The sequence below is a fragment of the Carettochelys insculpta genome, chromosome 4, assembly GCF_033958435.1.
Source record: "Carettochelys insculpta isolate YL-2023 chromosome 4, ASM3395843v1, whole genome shotgun sequence".
NCBI classification, from domain to species: Eukaryota; Metazoa; Chordata; order Testudines; family Carettochelyidae; genus Carettochelys; species Carettochelys insculpta.
In genome coordinates, this window is record NC_134140.1 from 79499727 (window position 1) to 79523781 (window position 24055).

Genomic DNA, 24055 nt, shown 5'->3' on the forward strand with positions numbered 1-24055 from the left:
GTCCCAAACTCAAAGCCCACAGATACATCACCAGGGCATTACTAGCTGTCCACTTGTCTGTAGCCTCCCCTTGCTGTCACCAGCCATCTGCCAGTCACCATCATCCACCTCCGCTTCTACCAGCTGCCCGCCAGTCACTGTCATCTGCCGCCGCGCCTACCAGCCACCATAGTCTACTGCCACTGCCACGCCTACCAGCCGCCCACTGGTCCTGCTGTTGTCCACCAATCCTAACCCCACTGCTTGGGACTGCCCTAAGGCAGAACCCAGTGATTTCAGCTCCATGTAACCTCAGCTACCACTCTGTGATTTCAGCTCTTGGTATCTCTAGTGGGGGGTTTCACCAACACCCTGGTATCTAACTCTATCTTTTAACAGGTGGGGAGGGTTAGTCAAGCCAGGCTTATAGCTATATGGCCAAGGCACGCAGCAAGCTGGCTCAACCAGTACCCCTCCCTTTGTCTCTCACAATGCTTTAAACCAGGGAGCCATGTGTAATCAATGTCTTACACAGCTAAGGCGACTGCCCTGTCCCCCACAACAACCCAGAGCATTGGTGAGATCTCACAACTCCCGCATTAAGTGTCAGCTTAAATTGTGATTTTACAACTAGATGTTTACAATAGACCAAATCTCATGGCTTACTTGCTACCCATTAGGCTTTGCCTGAAAAGGTATCGCACATGCGCACCTTTGCATTCTCATGCAGATGACCTCTGGGAGACTCATTCCTCCCAGCCTTCAGCAGCACTGCGTTCCTTCTGCCACATCCCCTACATCTGTAAGACCCTAGGACTTTGTCAGCCGCGCAGTGACACTAGCCCAGTGCAGGGCAGCCTCAGGCCCTGAAACGAGCTGTTAAAACCCCACCATGGGCGGGCGTGTGATCATCAGCCCTCTGGAGAGTCCCCGCGCAGCAGGAGCTTGGCAGGCAGCACCTGCGGAAAGTCTCAGGCCCTGATTCCCGGGGGGGGGGGAGGGGGCAGGAGAGAGCGGCTGGAGGACCCAGCCAGGCGCACGGCCCAGCCCAGCCCGCCTCAGCAGCGACGGGAGGAGGAGCCGCCGGAGGCCGGAAGGCGAAAGGGAAACTGAGCCCCTGCTGGTGGCGGCCGCCTCATGAAGCTGCTGGGGCTCTGGCTGCTGTGCCGCCTGCTCCCCGGCGCGGGAAGCGGCTCCTTCCCGGAGCCCCGGGGGATCCAGCCACGGGGGAGCAGCGGCGGCCGGTCGGAGCTGCGCGGCTTCCGCCACCCGGCCCTGGCGCGCTGGGCCGGCGGGGGTGGGCGGGAGGAGGCCGCCTTGCTGGTAGGTAGCGACTGTCGCTGCGCTCACCCGGAGTGGTAGCTCGGCTCCTGCCGAGTCCAGGCGGTCCTGCGCGGGGCCCCCCATCCTGCCCCTGTACCTCCCCAGAGCCAGCAAGGAGCCCCCCGCCCACGTGCCAGCTCAGGCTCCAGCAACGCGTCTTCCCTCTATTCCCACCCCCAGTGCCGCCGGCAGCACAGCCTCCATCCACTCCTCCCATCCCAGCGCCACCCGCCCCTGCCCCGCCAGCTAACTCCAGTCACCCATCCCTGCCGCCTGGCCACTCACCCGCTACTCTTCCAGGCACTCCTGCCGGCCTGTCTCCACACCTGCCCCCCACCCCGTGCTTTCCTTTGCACCATAAGATGGCAGAATTGGTCTCAGACGAGCCCCAGTTTGCCCACTCCCCTGTCACACGAGGATGGCCTCTCTCACTCACCAGCCCTATCAGTTTTGAAGTTCATAGTCACTCCCGGGCTATGTCTACACTACAGCGATCAGGCAACAGAAGTCACTGTTGGAGGAGATCTACCAGCAAAACTTCTGTCCCCAGATCTCATCTATGCAGGAAAGCAGCTCGAAAGGGCAATCCATTGTGTCCACAGAGAGCAGCTAGACTACCCAGCCCTCTCTCAACACAACGGCCGACCAGAACGGTAAACCGGAAGCCCTCTGTTGACAGAAGAGCTCCGGCGCGTTTACAACTGTTTGAAGCGTTGAGGGAAGAGGGACAAAACAAAATAGCAGTGATGTAGCACTGTAAAGACTAACCGAATAATTTATGAGGTGATGAGCTTTCATGGGACAGACCCACTTGATCTGAAGAAGTTTGTCTGTCCCATGAAAGTTCGTCAACTAATAAATTATTCCATTAGTCTTTAAAGTGCTCCATGACTGCTTTTTTGTTTTGATAGAACCCAGACCAACAGGGCTACCTCTGTCACTATTCACAGAGAGGGATAATGCTGGCGGGGAAAGTGCTGCATTTTGTTGAGACTGTCGACAAAACGTCCTGGGTGTAGACGCTCACTGAGTTTTGTCAGAATGCCCAGTTTTGTTGACAAAATTCTGTAGTGTGGACACAGCCCCAGCGCATAAGGTTGTGGAACTAAGCTCAGAGTACTTGAACAAACCCACCTCTTTTCCCCTCTCGCTGTCTTGGAACCCTTGTCTCGCTGAGGCCATGTAAGAAACAGCCATACTGGGCCTGACCAAAGGTCCATCTAGCCCAGTGTCCTGTCTTTCAATGTCAGGTGCTTCAGAGGAATGAGCATCAGGCCCACTGATGAGGTGGAGTGGTGGGAACAAGACAAAGGGAACAGTGCCCATTGATTTAAAGGGGCCCTGGGGCTCCCAGCCACTGCCACTACGTCAGCTGCGGCAGTGGCTGGAGCCCTCTGATGGGGCACACTCTACTCCCCTGCAGCAGCACTAGAGGCCTGAATGAGGAAGGCTAGCCCCCATCCCACCCCTTCTAGGGGACATGGAGCTGGCACCCCCCAGGGCCCAGTGAAGTCTCTCATTTGAGATCATCAGGACAGATGATCCATCCCTTGTTGCCCACTCCCTGCCTCATACTTTCAGGTAATAATGCTGTTTGCATGTACTTAGGTGCCTTTCATCTCAAAAGACCTTACAAACTAATATTTTAAAAAATTAAGATGTAAAAAGTGACCAGCAACTTCTTCTAAACCCCAAAATGACCAACCAGAAAGACAAAATTAAATATCACTGTGACAGTAGCCAAACCCATCCCGATAGAATTGGGAGAAACTGAGAGGTCAACAAATGCAGTCCTTTTACTCCTGGCACTCATATGCAAACCCTTTTTGCACCCTTCCTTTTGTATAAGTCTAGGGGGGGAAGAAAGATGCACTTTGCAGCATGCTCTGAAAATGAAGAAATTTGGGCTGGAGGATGAGGGAGTCTGAGTTTAGTGCCTCTTCTGTAAGAGGGACTCTCCAGCTCAAGTGGCTGGATAGAAAAACTCCCAAATGCAAACTGAGTACAAAGGGATGCAGTCTTTTCTTTCTAAACTGAAATTAGATTCAGCACACTGGTAAGACTCCCAGCAGGTTGGCAGAGTTGGCTTTTTGCTTAGGCAGAAGGACCCTCTTCATGTCCTTCCTTCGTTCCTTTTAGCTTTTGTTTTTGACTATTTGATTTGTTAAACCTTTGTAGTCTGTTGTGTGACAGAAAAAGTTAGTTGGCTGTTCAGTTACCTGAGCGTGGTGAGAGCTGCAGCCCATAGAGGGAGGAGGAGATCAGTGGTGCTGTGAAGAGGGAGACGGGGGCTGTGAAAAGCCCTATGTCATTATTCTGGGAAGTGTCATTTCTGTGAGTTATGCCTCTGCACAGGTTAGGAAACAGATGATAAATTGATGGGATCAGAGTATGTGGGAGGGAGATGCAATCAGTGCATAAAACATGTTAAAACAAGGAAAACATTGCAATTTCATAAACAATTGACCACAACAGAAAATACATTTCCAGTAGTCCTCAGCTGACTAAATTGAGCCAAATTATGCATTGACTATAATATCTAAACTCAAACAAAGGCATACAACTGCTAAACACAAGAAGACAAAGCCGAGTATCAGCATCCCCTTCCCACCACCACCACCTGATAACTTACATCTTCTGTTTTTCAGAATGGCCATATTAATCCAGAATAAAGTTTGCAAAGTGTTCCAACTATCTGTTTGTGAACCTATACATAGAAGCTCTGTCTAGAGTACAGCAATTTGTTAACAGAAATTTTTGTGGGAGGATTTCTGCCAAAAGAACTGTTGACAAATTACAGCCAAATGGATCTCAAGAGTGATCTGTTCTGTCGGCAGAGAGCAGCTGGACTGCCTTGCCACTCTATTGGCAAAATGGCCAACCAGAAGCACAGCAGACAGGTGTCCCGGAAGCCCTGTCTGTTGACAGAGGGCCCCCCCCACCCCAGAACAGCCAGACTGGCTTTCTTTCAAGAGATCTCTGTCCACAGAGGCAGTATTCCTCTGGTGGGGATTGGTTTACAGCTGACAACAAAAAGTGCTGTGTTCTGTCAATTTATCACTGATAGAATGCCTTGGTAATCTGGATGTTGCCTGGGTTTTGTTGACAAAACACCAGTTTTATCTACAACAGCCTCTAAGTGTGGATGTAAACAGAGTAGGAGGAACTAGTGGAAGAAGAAAGATAGATAGATAGATAGATAGATAGATGGAAGGAGAAGATAGTGATATGTATTGTGGAGAAAGGAAAAAAATGTAAGGGGTTTAGGAAGAGAGAAAGGAAAAGAAGAAGTGAGACCCCCTCCAAAGACAGCAAAGGGAAAGATATACTGTGCTCTATAGAGGAAAGGAAAAAAAAATGAAGGGATGCTAAGGATGGAAAGAAGCTACAATTAAAAATAAAGTTCAGAAAGTTGTAACACATTACTAAAGACACATAATAAAGATGGCACAAAACTGTGTTATCCCTTAATGCTGCAAGCACAGGTGGTTTTCACTGTGGTTAATATACTTATTTCTCAGACATGTAAATGTTGGATAAACTCTACCAGCCCTGCAAAACTGGTTACATTTCTTAAACAAATAGAAATTCAGGAATTTGTAATTTTCTTTTCTAGGAAAGTGTTGAAAGAGTTAAGCGTTTGAATTCTTTATCAAAAGATGACAACAAGACTGCTATCTATGGAATAAATCAGTTCTCGCACTTGCATCCTGAAGATTTTAAAGGTAAAAAACACACAATCATGCTGCTAATCTCATTGCTTTGTTAAATCGCTTTTAGGCTTTGTGGCACTGGCTTTCCAGCTTAGTGCCTGATCCAGAGCTAATTGAAGTAAAGGGAAAGACTATGTTGGACGTCAATGAGTTTGTATCTGACCATACTGCTGACACAATGGAACTGCCAGTCATTGAAAGAAGTTTAATTGAAAGCTCCATGGCCAATCCACCAAACCTCTGTCCAGCACTATCATACAGTCAAAACTATATCTCAAGTGTAATGTCATCAAGCAGTGTTTCCAAAAAGATGTTTCACAGAAGCCCAGGGTTCCACAAAGTGAAGATATGGGTTCTGTGAGAACATTTCTCTACAATACATTTTATGATTTAAAAATGGTAATTAACATTTAAGCATTTATCAGTTTTATTAAAACCAATTGTCATTTGTGTTTGCTACAGTAAGTGTCACTGTATAATGCCAGCTTAGCCAGGCAGGGGGACAATGATGTCACTAATCAGCACTGCACACACAGTCAGTGGTACAATTGCCTGTTATATACCACTATAAGCTGCTGTACTCACGCTATTAAATTGTTGACAAAGTCAGTTCTATTCCTGGGCCTCTAGCCTCTACTCAGTCCATTGGGCCCACTCAAGGGCCCAGTTTCCCACACTGGGACAAGGGGTGATAAAGGGGGGACCCAGCCCCCAACCACTCAGGCCAGCCCAGGTACCTTCTCCAGGCTGCAGCTGTAACAAGTCCCTCTCTCAAGCCTCTGCAGCTCCTCACTCTCCCTCTATGGTTCCTGAAGTTCCTGTTTGTTTCTTCTGCTCCTTTCTAACCTGCTTTCTCTCACTGCTTTTAGTCTCCTCACTTGTCTCTCACACTCTCTCCCTACCCTTCCCCCTGTGAAGAGTTTTTAAAGGCCTCTTATTAGGCTGAGCCATCTCCCACCCAGCTGCCTGTGATTGTCCTGCAGGCCCTTCTGTTTGTTTGGGGTCCCTGTGAGCGGCCCTTCACCCAGGTCCTGCCACAAAATCTATTAAATTAAATGTGATTTCTGTTTTTAAAGATGTGCAGTTAAACTCAGTGTTGATATCATGAGCTTGTTTAGCAGTTGTTTAATATTATGCTTACTTATATGTGGTCTGCCATATATAAGACTGTTATTGGGGTTCTGCAAATTTTTTTTGAATTTAAAAGGGTTCTGTGGGCAGATAAAATTGGGAAACACTTTCATCAAGTATGGTTTAATGTACAGACATACAAAGAAACAATTTTATAAAATCTGATACCAAAAGGGATAAAATTAATGCCTGTGATTTTTTTAAAATCACTTGTCTTTTGCTCTAAATCTGAAACTCACTTTGCTGTTACCAGTTTATAATATGATAATAACGACTAGCTCTTCAATGGTACTTTTCATCATTAGCTGTCCCTATCCCCAGTTTTCATTCAAGGAAACTGAGTCACAGAGCAGCAAGACAATTTGTTTACTGTCGTGCAGCAGACTAGTGGCACATCTTGGAATAGAAAATCTCCTTAGCCCCAGCCAACTTGGCCTGGGTAAAAGTGTGTCTTAAGTGGCTGCTGACTATCAAATTCATAAATGTATTTGTTATTCACATTTGAAATTAAATCCTTTCCTTGTGAAGCTATTCTTCATCACTTTATGGACCTGAAAATGTGCAGCATCTAAATTAGGAAAACTTTGTCATGACCTAGCTGTGATTGTTTTCAATTAAATATCTGGAGAGGCTAAAATTTTGGAGGAATTACCACAAAATTTAAATTTGTTGGCTTTTTTATTTTCCTTAATATTTTTGGAAGGAAAGGTGATTTCCTACACTTATATGATGAGTAAAATTGGCACTGGCACAGGTGTTCAGTAAGATTTGGAACATATCAGACAATATTTTTACTGAAAAAACATTTCAATTGCAATGAATATTTTAATGAAAATTTTCATTTCTCAGCACTTTGTATTTCAGCACTTACTCTGTGTTTTTATCCCCTCCCCCCTTTTTCGAGGACTGGGGGAAAGAGAAGGGAAAATTAAGAATGAATGCGATTTTTTTTCCACCAAAATGAAAAAAAATATTTTGTGAAAACATTTCAAGTTGAAACAAATTCATTTTTCCCTAAATCAATTTTTGGTAATTTTTTTGGAGGGGACCAGCTCTAATAAAACCACCTAATAGGCCAACAATCAACTTACAAAGATATCCCCTTCTCTAGGAATACACAATACTTAAAATAGTTCTACAATATAGTGATTGTTTTGGGTTACTTAAATTTTAGCTTCATACATTTGAAAAAAAATTAAAATAAACAGACCTCCATAATTTTCAAGAGTTCTTTCTGTAACGTTATAAACAATTCTTAAACTGTAATAGTTTGTGTGTGTCTGTGTTTTAAGCTATTTATTTAAGAAGCAGACCTCACAGAGTTCCCCGATATCCCAAAGTGATGAAGAGAAAGGAAACACCATTACCAACAAAGTTTGACTGGAGAGAAAAGAATGTTGTCACCCAAGTGAGAAATCAGCAAACAGTAAGCTCTGCATTCTCTTTTCTATCTTAAATTCAGTATTTTATTGTTACATATGTTATGGCCTGGGATTAATAAATTTCTCCTACCCAAACTGTTCCTGGTTCATGCTCAGGCTTAAAGAGGAGTTCTACATGACGTATGATGCATTACAGCATACATCCTTTTCTGATTAATTTGTAGAGTGGTGTTGACAGGAGGAAGGCTTAATGTAAGGGTCCTGTTCACGTGCAAATTATAGAGATTATATTTTGCCTATCTAAAACTCAGTTTCTATGTTGGGCACTAGTGTAGCTGTGCTCTGCTAAAATACCAGTGTATCCATTCTGAGAGATGGCTGCATCTCAGTGGTGGGGTGTTACAATTCTTAACGTACTGTATTTCAGAATCCTTCTTGATCAAAGGTACTATTAAGCTAAAATGTAACTTAAGAAGGGCTATAAGGGTGTGTCTATGCTGGCATTCCTCTTTTGAAAGAGGTATGCAAATGAGGTAAATCAAAAATCCAAATGAGGTATAAATTTGCATATTTGGGCCTCATTTGTGTTTCCCTTTATATCATTTCCCTTTATTTAATGGGAAGAAGGATTCTTTCGAAGATGGGGTTTACTTTCAAAAGAGCAGCATCAACACTGGCTTTCTTCTTTCAAAAGAAGCTCTTTCAAAATCAGAATATGCAAATGATGTGTTGAATATGCAAATTTAACCCCATTTGCATTTTTGATTTGCCTCCTTTGCATACCTCTTTCGAAAGAGGAATACATGTGTATACGCACCCTAAGAGCATAGCAATCAGAAGGGAATATTCATCTGAACAGGGGTTGTTTCCCAAGAACAAAAGCAATAATTATCTGGAACTGCATTGAATTATTTGACCGCCATATAGCTGTATATTAGACGTAGTTGGAAAATTTCTGTGGAAAACATGTTGATTTTTGTCAACTGTAAGCAAAATGTTTTGTTTCAAATTGATCTTCCGAAAACAAAATCTGACAAAGGAGTCCATCCCATAGAGAGCAAATAAGTCCTGAAGCACCCTAACCCTCACATGCTCCTGTAACTCAGATGCACACACCTCCGCACTGAAATCAGATAAATTAAAGTGATTTGATTAGCCGTGAACAACTGAAATGTTTTGATTTAGGAATGTTGGAAAAATGGGTTTGAATAACAAGTTTCAAAACAACAATACACAAATGCATCTTAATCTAAAATTTTCAGTTTTCTGTTCTGTGAAAAATGTCAATATTTTAACTTTGTCCCAATTTGGGACGGAAATTCTGATTTTCAGATCAGTTCACTATATCCTGTAGCTGTGTCTACATGTGCACGTAATTTCAAAAATACAGGCTCTCTTTCAAAAGAATGCAAATACAACTGAGGTGCAGATTTACATATCTGGAGCCTCATTTGCATATTCTTTTGAAAGAACTTCTTTCAAAAGAAGAAAAGCAGTGTAGCTGTGGCTCTTTCGAAAGTAAACCCCATGTTCGAACAAACTCTTCTCCCCCCAGCAAAAAAAAAATGAGAAGTCTTTGTTCAAAGATGGGGTTTACTTTTGAAAGTGCCCCGTCTACACTGCTTTTCTAAGAATATGCTAATGAGGTGCTAGATATGTAAATCTGTACCTTTTTTGCATTTTTGACTTCCTCTTTGCATACGTCTTTCGAAAGTGCAATGCTAGTGTAGACACAGCCATCGAGTTGTATAAGGGTATATACTTGATACATATATTTTTTTTAAATTTCCAGTGTGATTGACTGAAACTATTTATACCCCCAGACGTGGGCTATATCTACATAAGACAAAGCATTTGACCACTGATATGCGATTTTAGCTACACAATTGGCGGAGCTAAAATCAACTTATCAATGTTCAACTGCTGTGGCTGTCTACATGGAAGAAGGTTGACAGGAGCATTTCTCCCATCAACTTTCCTTAATCCTCACTGCTTGTGAGGAGTTCCAAGGTCAACTTTGACCCCTGAGTGTTTGACCCCTGCTGCAGTGTAGACCTAGCCTTATATGCTCAAACTGTTTGCATTCTTTCTAAATAAAAATAGACAGACTTAGTACCTGGCCTTGTTATTTGCATCTATTAATGGCTCAACAGGGAGCTGCTATTGACCACAAACTATCTGCTGGGAATTCCCTCAATGTGGCGAAGTCTCCATGGATGTAGAATTCAACTCTAGTGCCTCCCTCTTCACAAACCCCAGAAGTTAGTCTGCTGGGTGCAGGTAGGGACATATCAGTGGAAGAGTAGAAGCATATGTGGAGCAAAGTTGTCTCCAGCCGATTACAGTCCCTTGAGGACTGGAACCTGCTGAAGCAAACAGTAGGATGCTCTAAGTGGCAACCAAGACCACGAGGAGGATCAGGGAGTCATTTTTCACTCCCTGATTTCCCTCATTCAGTGCTACGTTAACTATAAGTTGTGTGAAGCTAAGAACCTGGCCCGTTATTATTCTCTCTTTTGGCTCTTTGTAGTATAATAGATCCTATGGATATTTCTGCACTGCAGTAAAACACCCAGAGGCCAAGACAGTCAGCTGGCTTAAGCTTGTGGGCCTTGGGATATGGGGCTCTAAAAAACTGTTGTGTAGCTGTCTAGGCATGGGCTGTGGGCATCTGTGGGAGGAAGGTCCAGGTTCCAGTCCAAGCCAGGACATCAGCTCTATAGTTGAAAAGCTCCTGAGCCCCAAGAGTCTGAGTCAGCTGATCTGAAACAGCCATGGATGTTTTATGCACCCTAAGTCTTGCTCCCCTGATCATTTATGCCTTGTTGTGCCTCACTGTTTCTGTGTTGTCTTTTCATTCTTTCACTTATATGCTGTACTTGTTGTTTGTCAAAATACAAACTAGGGATAGCTAAGTTCATTTTAAAATTGGATTTTGGATTCAAGAAGACAGTGTTTACTGAGATTTTTGGCTGTGAACAGTTAGCTGCCATAATTAAAACAATTAGAAGAAACATTCTGTATTTAAACTGCTTCCTTTTTTTTTTCTTTTGTTTGTTTAGCAGTAACGCAAAAAACTATTCAATGACAAATATTGGATTTTTCCCCTGCAGTGTGGAGGCTGCTGGGCTTTCAGTGTTGTGGGTGGAATAGAATCGGCCTATGCAATCAAAGAGAAAAATCTGGAAGAACTCAGTGTACAGCAGGTCATTGACTGTTCATACAACAACTATGGCTGCCATGGTGGCTCTACTGTTAGTGCTCTCAGCTGGCTGAATCAGGTCTGAATCTTTTTATAAATCTGTTCCTTACAGGTTTTCCATGCAAACATATTTTATAAAAAACAATCAAACAAAAAACCAGCTGGTCGTACAAAATGTGCATGGATTACAGCACGTCTCACTGATTGGAATTTAATTTCATATGGAATCCAGAGTAACCAAAGTGTGAAGTGTGTGTGAGTTGGAAGAGTTAAATGCATTGCTTATGGATGCAACAAATCCAGCAGCAGGGATGTATTATGAACAAAACAGTTTCTGGAATTCAGTAGCATCTTCATTTCAATTCGCCATGAAATGAAGCCTGAGCAAATTGAGCCTGATTTGCTGTGATATTAAGAACCCATGCTCTCATTCAGATAGATGCTGTGGGCATTTCACGCCACTAAAAAGAAGCCATTTATTTAGCTGTCATGATAGGGATTTTACATGCCCAACTATGCTATTTAAAGAGCTCTCCAGTCCTGAAGCATGAGGCAGTGTGACCCAGGATGCTAACAGCTTCAAATGACACATTTCATTTTTCATTACATGGGGTGCACATCTTCATCCTGCATGGCCTTCTTGTAAGACAGCTTGTGAACCTGAAATAGGTGCTGCAAGGTATATCAATGGTGTTTCATTAGCCAGTAGGCAGAAGTAGACTGCGTAGAAGGTTCATAGCTGCCTGTGGCTAAAGAGGAAGGATTCCTCCCTCAGTGCTCCCCTGCCACCTCAGCTCTTTCCTGTTGGGATTCTGGCCATATGAACTGAATTGTTTGTAAATAGAGAGGTACTCATGGTGTGTCAGTGGTTCTTTAAACTTCTGCGTGGGGTTAGGGTGCACGAATGAGTGTATTCACACCACTTGGGGTGCATCTACTCTAGCCGGCTACTTCGAAGTAGCTGGCACAATGTTGAAATAGTACGTGTCACGTCTACACGTGCCGTGAGCTATTTCAATGTTGAAATTGACGTTAGGCGGCGAGACGTCGAAATCGCTATTCCTATACGAAAATGGGAATAGCGCCCTACTTTGACATTCAACATCAATAGGGCATGTGTAGATGATCCATGTCCCACTACATCAAAATAGCGGGGTCCTCCATGCCGGCCATCAGCTGAGGGGTTGAGAGACGCTCTGTTCAGCCCCTGCGGGGCTGTATGGTTGCTGCGTGCAGCAGCCCTTAGCCCAGGGCTGCTGCTGCTGCAGCTGGGGGTCCATGCTGCATGCATGGGGTCTGCAACCAGTTGTTGGCTCTGTGGATCTTGTGCTGAGCAGTGTGAGTGTGTCTGGGAGGGGCCCTTTAAGGGAGCAGCTTGGGGCTCCACTGGCCCCTTATTTCGACAGGGAGCGCTTGTGTGTGTGGACGCTCCGCATTTCCTTCCGGGGCGGCTCCTTTTGATGTTCTCCGTCGCTACTTCGACGTTGAACATCGATGGCACCAGCCCTGGAGGATGTGTAGACGATACACATCGAAGTAGCCTATTTCGATATTCTTACGTTGAAATAGGCTACTTCAACGTAGTATGCTCGTGTAGACGTAGCCTTGGTGTTCTAAAATGTCAGGAGATTACTCAATAGAGCAGCTTGTACATTCACTTTGGGCTTTAGTAGTGAATTTTCGTTAATTTATCTTCTTACAGACACAAGTAAAATTAGTGAAAGATTCTGATTACCCTTTTAAAGCTCAAACAGGACTGTGCCATTATTTCCAGCGCTCCGATTTTGGAGTTTCAATCAAAGATTTTGCTGCATATGACTTCAGGTAATCACTACTGATTCTTTTTATTTGCTGTACGTCTTCCCTGTGTTCATGGGCTATGAAGTGCAGCCAAAGCCTTCACTGCATTGGGCAGCCAAAGGTTATTTTACTGATGGCGTTAGTCAATCATATGTTAGTCCTACATACCACAGTACATAAAATCATATTCATTTGTGGTCCAGACTCTTGAAATGACAGAGTAAAATACAGTTGTAACTCCGTCAGCTTTTGGGTGTTAGAGAGACTGTGTAGACAAGGTAATATCCTGTATTAAACCAATTTCTTCTGATGGGAGAGAAAAGCTTTTGACTTACACAGAGCTCTTCTTCAGAGCTGAATCAGAGTAAAAGTCATTTTCAGCTACTGTACAGTCAAAATGCATTCTCTCATAGATTTCAGTTTTATGCATATACTTTTTGAACATTAGTCACATGCCTAATGAACAACAGGATCCTAGTGCTGTTATCAAACTTCACTGGAAAAGAAATCAGCAGGCATTTGATTACTTCAGTCCATACCTATCTTGCATGCCTTTCCATTGCAAACATCCCTTACTTTCCAGACTCTGACATGAGCAAACACTGCTGTTAATGAAATTGGCAAAGACAACTTGCTCTGTTTCACTATGTACTAAGCTGACTTTCTAATTTTAAACTATTGTCAGTACAATACAATTTGCTTTCAGAGACCCCCTGTGAAAAATCATTCCAGTAGCAGGAGGATGACAATCTGACCAAACAGTGAAAAAATAAGTACAGTAAGTCTCAGAGTATGCAAATGCACAGTACGCAACCCCTCTCTTACACAGCTGACCCCTGATTCCTACAGTAAGCCCTGGAAATGCATGATTTTCATTTGTGCTTAACTTGCTCCCCACCCCGCCAGCTCTGGCTGAAACCCCCCCCATCTGGGTCTGCACAGCCCCAACTCAACTCCCCCCGCACCAGCCCTGGTCACTACGCACGCATATCTCCTGCTAATCCCCCACCCCCGCCTCCGGCTGTAGTTCACCACCACTAAGGCGTGACTCCAGCTCAACCGCCCCAGCGCCAGTTCAACTCCCCTGCTGGCTCACCACCCGTGCACATCTCTAGCTTACTCCCCACACCCAGCTCCGGCTCCCCACCCCTCACATGCAGCTGTGGCTCAACACCCCCGCCCTGATTCAAACCCTGCCACGTACATGGCGTCAGTTGCATCCTCCCACCGCGGTTTAAATCCCCCATGCGCGGCTCCAGTTCAAACCGCCTCCCTCAGCCAAGTTCAGACCCATTGTGCGTGGCCCTATTCCATCTTCTGTTCTGGTTTAAAACCTCCGCACAGAGCTCTGGTTCAAGCCCCCCCCCCGCCACCCCAAACACATGCAGCTCCAGTTCGGCACCGCTGCCCGAATCCCAACCTCCCACTTGCAGCTCCAATTCCATCCTCCTGCCTCGGTTTAAACCCATCACACACAGCTCCAGTTCAACTTCCCCACCACCCGTGTTCAAACCCTCTGCACTCCGGTCCAAACCTGCTGCACGCAGTTCCAGTACCATTGTCCTGCCCTGGTTCAAACCCCCTGCACGCCAGTCCAAACCCGCCACACGCAGTTTCAGTTCCATCCTCCCGCCCTGGTTCAAACCCCCTGTGCTCCAGTTCAAACCCTGCACGTGGACCCGGTTCAACCCCCCGCCGGCTCACCTCCCACCCCCAGCTCTGGCTCCGGCTCACCACCCCGATGCACGGCTCCGGCTCAGCACCCCCGCCCTGGTTCAGATCTCCCACATGTGGCCCTGGTTCCATCCTCCTGCCCTGGTTTAAACCCGCTGCCGGTGGCTCTGGTTCAAGCCCCCTCCACCCATGTGCAGCACCTGTTCAGCACTCCTGCCCTGGTTCAAACCCCTTGTGTGTGGCCCCAGTTCAAACCCCCTGTGGCCTGGATCAGCTCCACCCCTTGCCCCCCTGCAGCCCTAACCCAGCCCAGGTTTAGCCCCTGCTGCCTGCCTCCCACAGCCCCAACTCACTGCCAGCCTTAACCCTCCCCAGCTGCCCACCCACCCCAGGACTTACCTTTCTTCTGCTGCACCGGCTGCAGCTCATGTGTTCCGCCAGGGAAAATGCCGGACTCCACTTACGCAGAAATTGGGTTACGCGAGGGTGCATGGAACAGAACCCTCGTGTAACTCAAGGGTCAGCTGTAGCTGTATAGCTTTATTGTTGAATAATTTTGGTAATAACAAAACTAAACACACTTACAGTGGCTAATATTCATAGCTCCAGTTTAAAAAAAAAAGTGAGAGTGTGTTAGTCACTTGATTTAACTGCTTTTGTCCTGAGAGCAGTACTTGTAGAATAACTAACTGCAGGTTGAACATCTCTAATCTGGAATTCTCTTGTCTGGCAACATCCCTAAACTGGTATGATTTTAATTAGCTGGACTATCACACATCTTGGGGGGTGGCCAAGTTTCTTGTGATTCCATAGTGTTTGCTTCCAGCCACCAGTCCTGGATCTCAGTATTTATTCCGTGCTCTTATTAAGCTGTAATTTACCTCCAAATGTCTTCTATGAGCTCAGTAAACAGTAGAAGTGTTTGTAAGGTGTTAGACAATATCGATCTCTGTGGTCCGGCAAATTCTCTCCTTCAGCACTGGTCAGGTTCTGCTGGATGAGAGAGGTTCAGCCTGTATAGAAGTCTATGTAAGGCTATGTGTACATGGTGAGCATATTTTGGGATACGAAGGTATGCCAAAATAGCTGCCTGCATCTAAGCAATGTGCCCAATGTCTTGAAACAGTTTTCAAGGTAAGGGGTGTGCTATTCCATCATACCTGTACACCTCATCACATGAGGACTACAGGGATACCTTGACATAAGGTTTTATTTTGGCATGTGGTGCTGTTGAGACAGTGCCACACGCTAAAATAGCCTGTTTTGAGCTTAGGGTGTTGTGCTGACATAGGCTAGATGGGCAAACTAATTTAAACTAAATACCATTTAATGAGTGGCCATTAATATTACCCAAAGCATTCACTATACAAACATTTAATTAAATGTCATTAGAATTGCTGGTTTTGTTAGCTAAAATTCAATGTTTAATACATATTCTTATGCAGTTTTGGTCACCAATTATCCAAAACCTACACTGTTGAAGGAAAGCTGCAATGAGCTTCAAAAATGTACTGAACATTAATGTTTTCTTTGTGGCATGTTAACAGATATTATGGATTATCAAAAGCCAAGTAAGGAAGTAGACAGGTAAATTACATAGTGTCTGTTGTGCCTCAGCAACTGGACCCAAAATCTACTTAATTATTTCTTTAATACAGGCAAGTTCCTTGCTTTGTATCACCTACCTTACTCTGTCTTCATCTTGACCTGTGATTTTTAACTTTCACAGGAAACAGTTTGGTTATTTGAACATTAAATTGGGCAGAATTAGCTGAGTGACTTGGAGACTGGTTTTGATAGACTGACATGTAACCGTTTTTGATTATGTCTCTTTTCTTTTTTGTAGTGGCATGGAAGATGAAATGATGAAGCAGCTTGTTAATTGTGGGCCATTGGCAGTGGTAGTGGACGCAGTTAGCTGGCAGGATTATCTGGGTGGGATCATACAGTATCACTGCTCCAGTGGAAAAGCAAATCATGCTGTTCTCATCACTGGTTTTGATAGAACAGGTAAAGTTTTGTTAGCTAGAGTCACAAACCTATGGCTTTTATATTTACTCTGCTTCACTGAATAATTTTATCTTTTATTAAGAATGTGTTTAGAAACTAGCATATTTAAAGTATCTGTCTATCAAGAAGTGTTAAATGTTCAGCCCACCTAGGCACTGTACTTGTATTCATTGCATCCGTGCAGATGGATCCCCAATGCACTCTGTACACCCCATTGACAAAATAGTAATAAGAATACAACAATGTATTCTGTCAATCTAAGTATGGCATTTGAATATTACTTCCTCAATATTACTTCCTGTGCTGTAGCGGCAGCAATATGACATCAGCTTGTTGACTGCCCTTTAATAGCAGATTCCGCTGCCATTAAATCAAGTTAGTATAAACTGTGAAACACTAAAACAACGGATCAAATTAGACAGTGCACTAAGTTTTATCAGGGTTGCAAAATTTGCTATTTTCTGTAATTATTTATGAAGAAGTCTCTCCTTTTGCAGGAAGCATCCCTTACTGGATTGTACGCAACTCATGGGGGCACACGTGGGGAATAGATGGTTATGCCCATGTTAAAATAGGTGGTAATGTCTGTGGTAAGTCAAACAAACGGTTGGTTTGAAAGTAAAGGTGCATGCTGGGCTATGCTTTTCCATGTATGTGAAAGGACCTGCAGAGTACTTCAGCTAGATGTCAAGATTATAAAAACACAAAATCACTTTATTTGTAAAATGAGGACAAGATGAGTTGCAGGTGAAAAAACCATGTAAATAGAATCAAATCTTTGCCAGTGGACCTAATTCATATATCTTAATGACTAATTAATATTCATAAAGCACTTTATCAATTTAAAGCTCTAAGGCATAACAAGATATACTACATGTTACCTTAATTAAACTACATGGGCGTAGAGAACCATGTTATGCAAGGATTCAGTCCTGCAAATGCAAGCAACTCTCCAGACATGAACTCTTATCCTGTGCACAGCCCAGTGATGCTGCAAAGGATGCAAGGTTCTTGCCTGCCAATTTTCCTTTAAAAATAGTCCTTTAAATTACACTTCAACTAGTTTCTTGGCAAAGACCATGTGTCATTTGTATTTTGATCTTGTTTAGGGTCTGATGCTGTGAGGGGACGAAGCCTCCTCAATATCTCATGAGATCAGAGCCTTCGAGATGAGGGTCACACACCTGATTACAATGATTATATTTACATTTTGTACAGAAATGCTACTAGCAATTAAAGCAACGTGGGGTTAATCTGTCTTGGATTAGGTGTCTCAGTGCCTGATTCATGATTCCTCAGGATCTTCGGTTGAAGGTCTCTGGTCTGGCACTTTTGGGACCTGACCAGTGCTGAACCAAAGAATTTGCCAAACCACAGGAGATCAATATTGTCTAGTAGCAGTACCAATACTTTTACTACTTATTGGGGCTCTTAGAAGACATTTAGAATTCAGACCTAAATGACAGCACAGAACACTGAGTGCCAGGACTGGTGGCTGTAAACCAGCTTTATGGGAAACTTGGCGATATCCATGATAAGTGAACATTTGGCTAACTAAAATCGTGCCGGATCAGGGATGTTGTTGGACAAAGGAGTGCTGAATCTGAGAGGTTCAACCCTTAGTTAAAAGTGGCTATAAAATAGTGTCAGATCAGACTGGATAACATGTTGCACTCACTTTGCACTGATGTGACTACACAAAGATCAGTGCCCTTGTTTAACTGATTACATTTGGTAACATTCACTTACTCTTGTATGCACTAACTCTGGATAACATTTGAGTCACGATAACTAAAGCAGGCCAACTGTAGAAGTGAACCAAGAGAAAAATGAGTACAATTAAAGCATGGTAATACTCATATTAACCCAGCTGTCTCTTCGCCTTTCTCAGCAAAGAAGCAAATTGCCAATGCCCTAAACTGATCAGAGACAAGCAGTAGAGATTGAGTGAATCTATTAATCTTAATTTTTCTCTGTTCGTGACTTCTCTTTTTTGAAATAATCTGAATTCCTGATTTTGGACTAGATTGTGACAGTCCCTTATGTGGATGCAGAAGGCTTCCCTTCAATCTTCCACTCCTTATTTCAGACAAGAGCCTGTCACAGCTGCACTCAGGTAGAATATAAGAGCTGTTGTTTGGTGCCTTCCTGTGGGGAGTGGCACTACTCAGAGAGCCTGCATCTACACTACTCCTCCCTTTCGGAAAGGGCATGTAAATACAGTGGATCAAAAACACTAATGAGGCACTGATATGAATATTCAGTGCCTTATTTGTATAATGAGGGCCACAAACCATGTTGTAAGTGCTGCTTTTGAAATGCAAACTAGCTGTGCAGATGGGGTTCCTTCAAAATGAAGCCCTGCTTTTGAAACCACCCTTCTTCCTAATTTTTTCCAGGAAGAAGGATGCTTTTGAAAGCAGGGCTCCCTTTTGAAGGAACCTTGTCTACGTGGCTAGTTTGCATTTTGAAAGCAGCACTTTCTGTGGGGCAAGTGGCTGTCATTATGCAAATGGGCACTTCATATTGATATCAGTGCCTCATTAGCATTTTCGATTCACTGCGTTTACATGCCCTTCCAAAAGGAGCGGTAGTGAAGATGCAGTCAGGGAGCTGAAATGAGTGTGGCCTTCCTGTACCCTGGGCATCCTCAGCAATGATTATTGAGTCACTCTTTCTCCTGGAGGTTTTAGTAATGAAAACGTGGTGTGAGTACACAGGGGTGTTTAACTGACACTGTCTGTCTACTATCTTTTTTGGTTTTTTTGTGGAGGACATTTAGGAGAGCGAAGAAGAGTAAGAAAGGAAGGACAATTGTAATAGCCCCCACCCCAAACATCTGTAACTGGGATGAAATGGGGCAAAATGGGAAGGTGAGGCACCAGCAAACATGCTGTACCAGGACCACACATTTCCCTAGATGGGCCTTGCATGATCTGTGGAGGACCTAGAACATCAGAGCACACCTAGGGTTTAATTTTACCAGCAGTTTTGCAGTCCTTAGGGGGAGGGATTTTCAGTAGGGCCATTCCTGCTGGTGCCAGTGCCCTAGGCTGACCAGCACCAGCGCCCTGCCTCCTGCTGGCATGGGGCAGGGCAAGTAAAGCAGTTGGGAAAAGAGGTTGTCAGCTGTCCCAGACCAGACACCATTTACCAGGACATGAGAGTTAGCACCCTGAAACTGGGAGGGGGGCGTGGGCTGGAGGAACAGCAGGCAGTTGGACGGAGAGAAGCAGCATTTTTAAAAGGAACATGCTGCTTCTCTCCAGCCACCTGCTGGGTGGCTGCCCCCTGCTCAGTCCTACAGCCTGTGCGGGCTGCTCACATCTGCCTGGTGAGTTGGGTGCTGGGCATTGAGCCTTATGGAGGTGACCAGGGGATGAGTCTAGGGGCAGCTGAACGGTGCTGAGTCAACAGATGTGGCCAGATGATAGGGTACAGGGTGGCCAAACTGGTGCTGAGTCAGGACATTGAGAAGATTGGCAGCAGGAGCTCATAGGCAGCGTGCAACTGAGTAGAACACTATGAAATTTGGGGCAGTGTGGTACCCTAGATGGCTGCGTGCTTTACCTATTGGTAGGGGCAGCCCTGATTGTGAGTCTTAGACTAGGAAAACTATTCCACGTGTGCTAACACAGTATATGTTCACCAGCATTACGTTAAATTGCTCAAGAAAAAAAAACTGTAGATTTCCAATGTGAAAATAAAGGCAAATCCTTTTATTTCATGGGAGGAGATGAAAACTGTAGCTGTTTTCGTATACTATAAAGCAGTAAAAGGCAAAACTTTTTTTTGTTTTCCTTTTCTTTGCCTTTCACCTATGGTAGCCCATTGAAGTAGGACTTTTGGAAGTTAAGTTTCAGTTGATTATTCGGATCAGCAGGTTTTGTTTGAAGTAAATACATTGTTAATACTCATTCAACATCTGATTTGTATTTTACTTCTAGGTATAGCAGATACAGTTACATCTGTGTACGTTTGACACCAGCTCGCCAAACAATAAAACCAATCCTTCCTGCTGGCAGTTATTTGTCAGGCACGGGGATTCTGTAAGTTTACACTTCTTCAATATGAAGATATTTTACTTCAAAAGTTTTAAAAACTATTTTATTATGAAGGGATGGTCTGGTGGACATTACAGGCACAGCATTGCCAGAGTTCAGGACGATATGCCCTTAAATCTGACTGAAGCTGCACAGACAACTCTGAATACCCGCAAAGAAAAAGCAAGAGTCCCATTGTGGTGATCAGTTTGGAAGTTTGATCTTTATGCAACACCTAATGAAATATTTTAAATTGTAACCCTAGATAGAAAGCATAGAGCACTAGAAGTTGTTTCGGTCCCAAAAAACGCCCACTGACAAATGCTAACAGTATGGCACAAAAACTCACTAATGTCACAATTGATTTAGAATGAAATGGAGCAAGAGGAGACATGACAGGGGATAATTATGTTTGCTGTTGGTTTTCAGTGTAGAAACATAGCTGAATGACAGGGCAGTCTAAAAGCATTTTAATATGAGGAGAAACTTGTTTTTATTTCCTCTTGTCTTCTATTTTCAAAAACCTTGTGTGAAAGAGTGTTTTTTTTTAAACCACTCTTTCACTTTCTGGTGCCTGGATTGGCTTCTCTTGTAATTTTGTTTAACAGTAGGTACTCTTTGCACTGACATGGGCTTCCTGTCTTGCTTCTGCTTTCTGCTTTCTGTGATTCTCTACAGTTTTCTTATGGGCCGCTCGGCAGTATTTACCTAAGCAAGCAGGTTTCATCCATGTTGTAACCTCTTATAACATCTCACTTGTTCTGTAAAGGTGAAAAGAAGTATGGAGAAGGAAACAGACCACACCATATACTGATGGAACCATGAAAATGTATCTGTGCCTTCTTGCATAAATGTAATTTCATGTCTGCTGAGCCTCACCTCTCATGTCTTCTGAAATCTAGTTGACATGCTCTTGTCTTACAAGGTAATTGATTACCTACCAATTCAGAAAACACTTTCCCAGTTAGGGATACAACAGTAGTCAACCTGAGTTATGAAAGCATACCTGCTATATCCTCTCTATTTATTTAAGATTGCAAATGAGCCATTTCATTATTTTAAAAGTGTTGAGGTAGCACCTGTTTCAATCTCCTTTCTCTACCTCCATTAATAACACTTCTGCCAAAGGAAGAAAGCAGTCATGTAGCACTTTAAAGACTAACAAAATAATTTATTAGGATAGACCCACTTCTTCAGATCCAGAAATTCTGATGAAAGTAAACAGGCATAATGAGAATTTAACAAAGCGGGGAAAAAATGAAATGAAAACTGACAAAACAGCTACAAGGACAGAAGATGGGGAAGCTGTCTTTGTAATGTGCAAGGTAATTGCTGTCTACTAAGACCAAGAGGCAAAGTGTGGAACTTGAAAATACACTGAGAATAATCTTTATTCTCAAATTTGGCACTTTGCCATTTGGTCTTAATAGAGACAGCAATTACCTTACGCATTACAAAGACAGCTTCCCCATCTTTGATATTTGTACCGATCTCAAGCAAGTCACTTAACTTAATAGACACTTGCAGTAAATAACTTTCTTTCCCCTATTTGCCCCTCCCCCTCTGTTCTTGTAGTTGATTTCTCAGTTTTCATTTCCTTTTTTTTTTTTTTCCCCTATCCCTGGGTTACATTTTTGTCATGCCTGTTTACTTTCATCAGAATTTCCAGATCCGAACAAGTGGGTCTGTCCCACAAAAGCTCATCACCTAATAAATTATTTTGTTAATCTTTAAAGTGCTACGTGACTGCTATTTTGTTTTGTGCAGATACAGACTAACCCGGCTACCTCTCTGTGACTGTTCTGCAAAAGGGAAATTCAGACTATGATTGTTATAGCTAAAAGGTGCTTATAAGTCACTAAATTTGCGTTCTCCGTATTAATTTCTGTCTAACAGTCCATCATCAATTCTGGCTCATTATTAGCAGGGGAGTGAACCAGGGCTACTCAGATATGTCATTTTCTCTCTGCATTTCTGAAATCTGCACCTTTATCTGGGTAGTCTTGGAGTTCATTCCTCTAGCCACAGAGTGCTGGATTGGTTTCTCTTTTATCTTCTCCCTTTACCTTGTGTTGGTCAGAGGGAATCTCTGGAAAGTGATTATAAAGACATTGAACTTTTTGATCTGTGGAACATAAGAGCAGACACTGATGTCATTTTTGAATTTTAAAGCACTCCAGTGTCATTTGCTTATTTTTTAGTAACTTTTGTGAATTTTTGTTTGTCTCTGGCAATCAATTTTTTCTATGTAGAAATAATTTTGAATCAAGATTTACATTTTTTAATAAAACCATATGTAACTTTTAGCTTAGTTGTGAAGAGCGTTTACAAATATTTTGTACCATGTTAGATGTGAAAGGTTTACTAATTATGATGTTGAATATGTATGTTAACAGTATTCCTTTGAAATAAAGAATTTTGAACATTCCCTTATAGCCTAGTCATATATTCCAAATACAATAAAGGGATAAGAAAGGTTTTATGAAGCTTTAGTAATGGCTCCTGTGCCTGTTGCTTGCAGTTTTGCTAACTCTCATCATTTTGTCACAATTGTTTGCTGTTTGTATTGGTGCTATGCAGTTCTGTCCTAAAGAGAAGAGTAAGGGGTAATTTGATTAATAGGAGGTAACTTTTGAAGAAGGACACACAGGAGGGGGACCATCAGCCATATGTCTGCCCCCCATGCCACCTGGGGGAAGGTGGGGACAATGCCCCCTCTACGCCAGGTTAAGCCCTGCCTCTTCTTACTTTTTTTTGTCTCTGCTCCACTCCCGCCCCATCTCTTTCCCGTACTCTGCCCTCCCCTCACCTTTTCTCCCAAGTGCTCTCCTCCAGTTACACTGCCCCACAATCTAGCAGGGACCTGGTGCTGGCAGCAGAGCAACATGCCCCAGCTCACTCTTCTCCAAGCCACATCACTCTGTTTCCACCAGTGAGTGTGGCAGGCAGTCTTGCCTCTGCCCTGACTAACATGGCTTGGAGCAATGCTAGTCCCCTAGGACTCCCAGAGGCTCTGGTCCTTTGCTCCCCCCGACAATCCCACATCTTGAAGCTGAAGTTAGCCACATTCTGACAGGAAATAAGTCATACATGCTTTTCTAAAAAATATATGTTCTAGGAATTGTTCTAGGAAAAGTCTATGGCCTATGTTATTCAGGAGGTAAGACTAGATGATCACAGTGGTCAATTGTGGCCTTGGAATCTATTAATCTAGTTAATCGTATTTTGGAGTATCAAAAAAGGAGGGAAAATTCCAAAATACGAAAATACTGTTACTTTAAATTGTCTTTCTGGTGACTTGTTCTGATGACAAATTTAAGTTAGTAGCAATACCTGTGTCTATGATAGCAACTTCACTTTTGTAAACCAATGAGTTAAGGCCACTTGGTGGAGATAACAAAAAGGTTTCTAACCCCAGGCAGTTACTATAGCACCCAGTTTCTGAAACTCAGGCTTTAGAAATAAAAACAAAGGAGGAGAAATGCAGTGCCTCCATTTAGAACACCTTTTTATTGTTTTATAGAATTATAGAACCAGAGTAGAAAGGATCACAAGGGTCATCTTGTCCAGCCCCCTGCCAAGATCCAGGATTTGGTGTGCTTTCTAATGAAGCTCCTATGCTATAAGGGAAGTTTTCCTTGGATATGGAAAAGCCCAATGAGAATGGTTAAACAGTAGCTTTTATTGCTTACTGGAAGAATAGTAGGAGAAGTGCAGGTTCCAGCTGAGGTTTGAGAAGAACAATAATAGTTTTTTGTGCTTGGTTCTGCTGTTATGTTTGAAAGTTGTTGCCATCAG

At 43.4% G+C, this 24055-nt stretch overlaps 1 protein-coding gene across 1 annotated transcript; it reads left to right on the forward strand.

The window, feature by feature from the left end:
- Positions 1 to 1089: 1089 nt before the first annotated feature.
- On the forward strand, positions 1090 to 22678 carry CTSO (cathepsin O). Its single transcript, XM_074991884.1, has 8 exons — positions 1090 to 1302; positions 4919 to 5027; positions 7439 to 7572; positions 10642 to 10809; positions 12433 to 12554; positions 16051 to 16214; positions 16712 to 16804; positions 20162 to 22678. Exons 1-8 carry the CDS (start codon positions 1117 to 1119, stop codon positions 20194 to 20196), a joined length of 1011 nt encoding a protein of 336 aa, XP_074847985.1. The 5' UTR covers positions 1090 to 1116; the 3' UTR covers positions 20197 to 22678.
- Positions 22679 to 24055: the final 1377 nt, after the last annotated feature.

Excerpts from the sequence above, each read along its gene's own strand:
- CTSO (XM_074991884.1), top strand. The coding sequence starts at position 1,117 with ATGAAGCTGCTGGGGCTCTGGCTGCTGTGCCGCCTGCTCCCCGGCGCG. Across the intron at positions 7,573-10,641 it reads AAGTGAGAAATCAGCAAACA|TGTGGAGGCTGCTGGGCTTT; the intron begins GTAAGCTCTGCA and ends TTTCCCCTGCAG. Across the intron at positions 12,555-16,050 it reads TTTGCTGCATATGACTTCAG|TGGCATGGAAGATGAAATGA; the intron begins GTAATCACTACT and ends TCTTTTTTGTAG.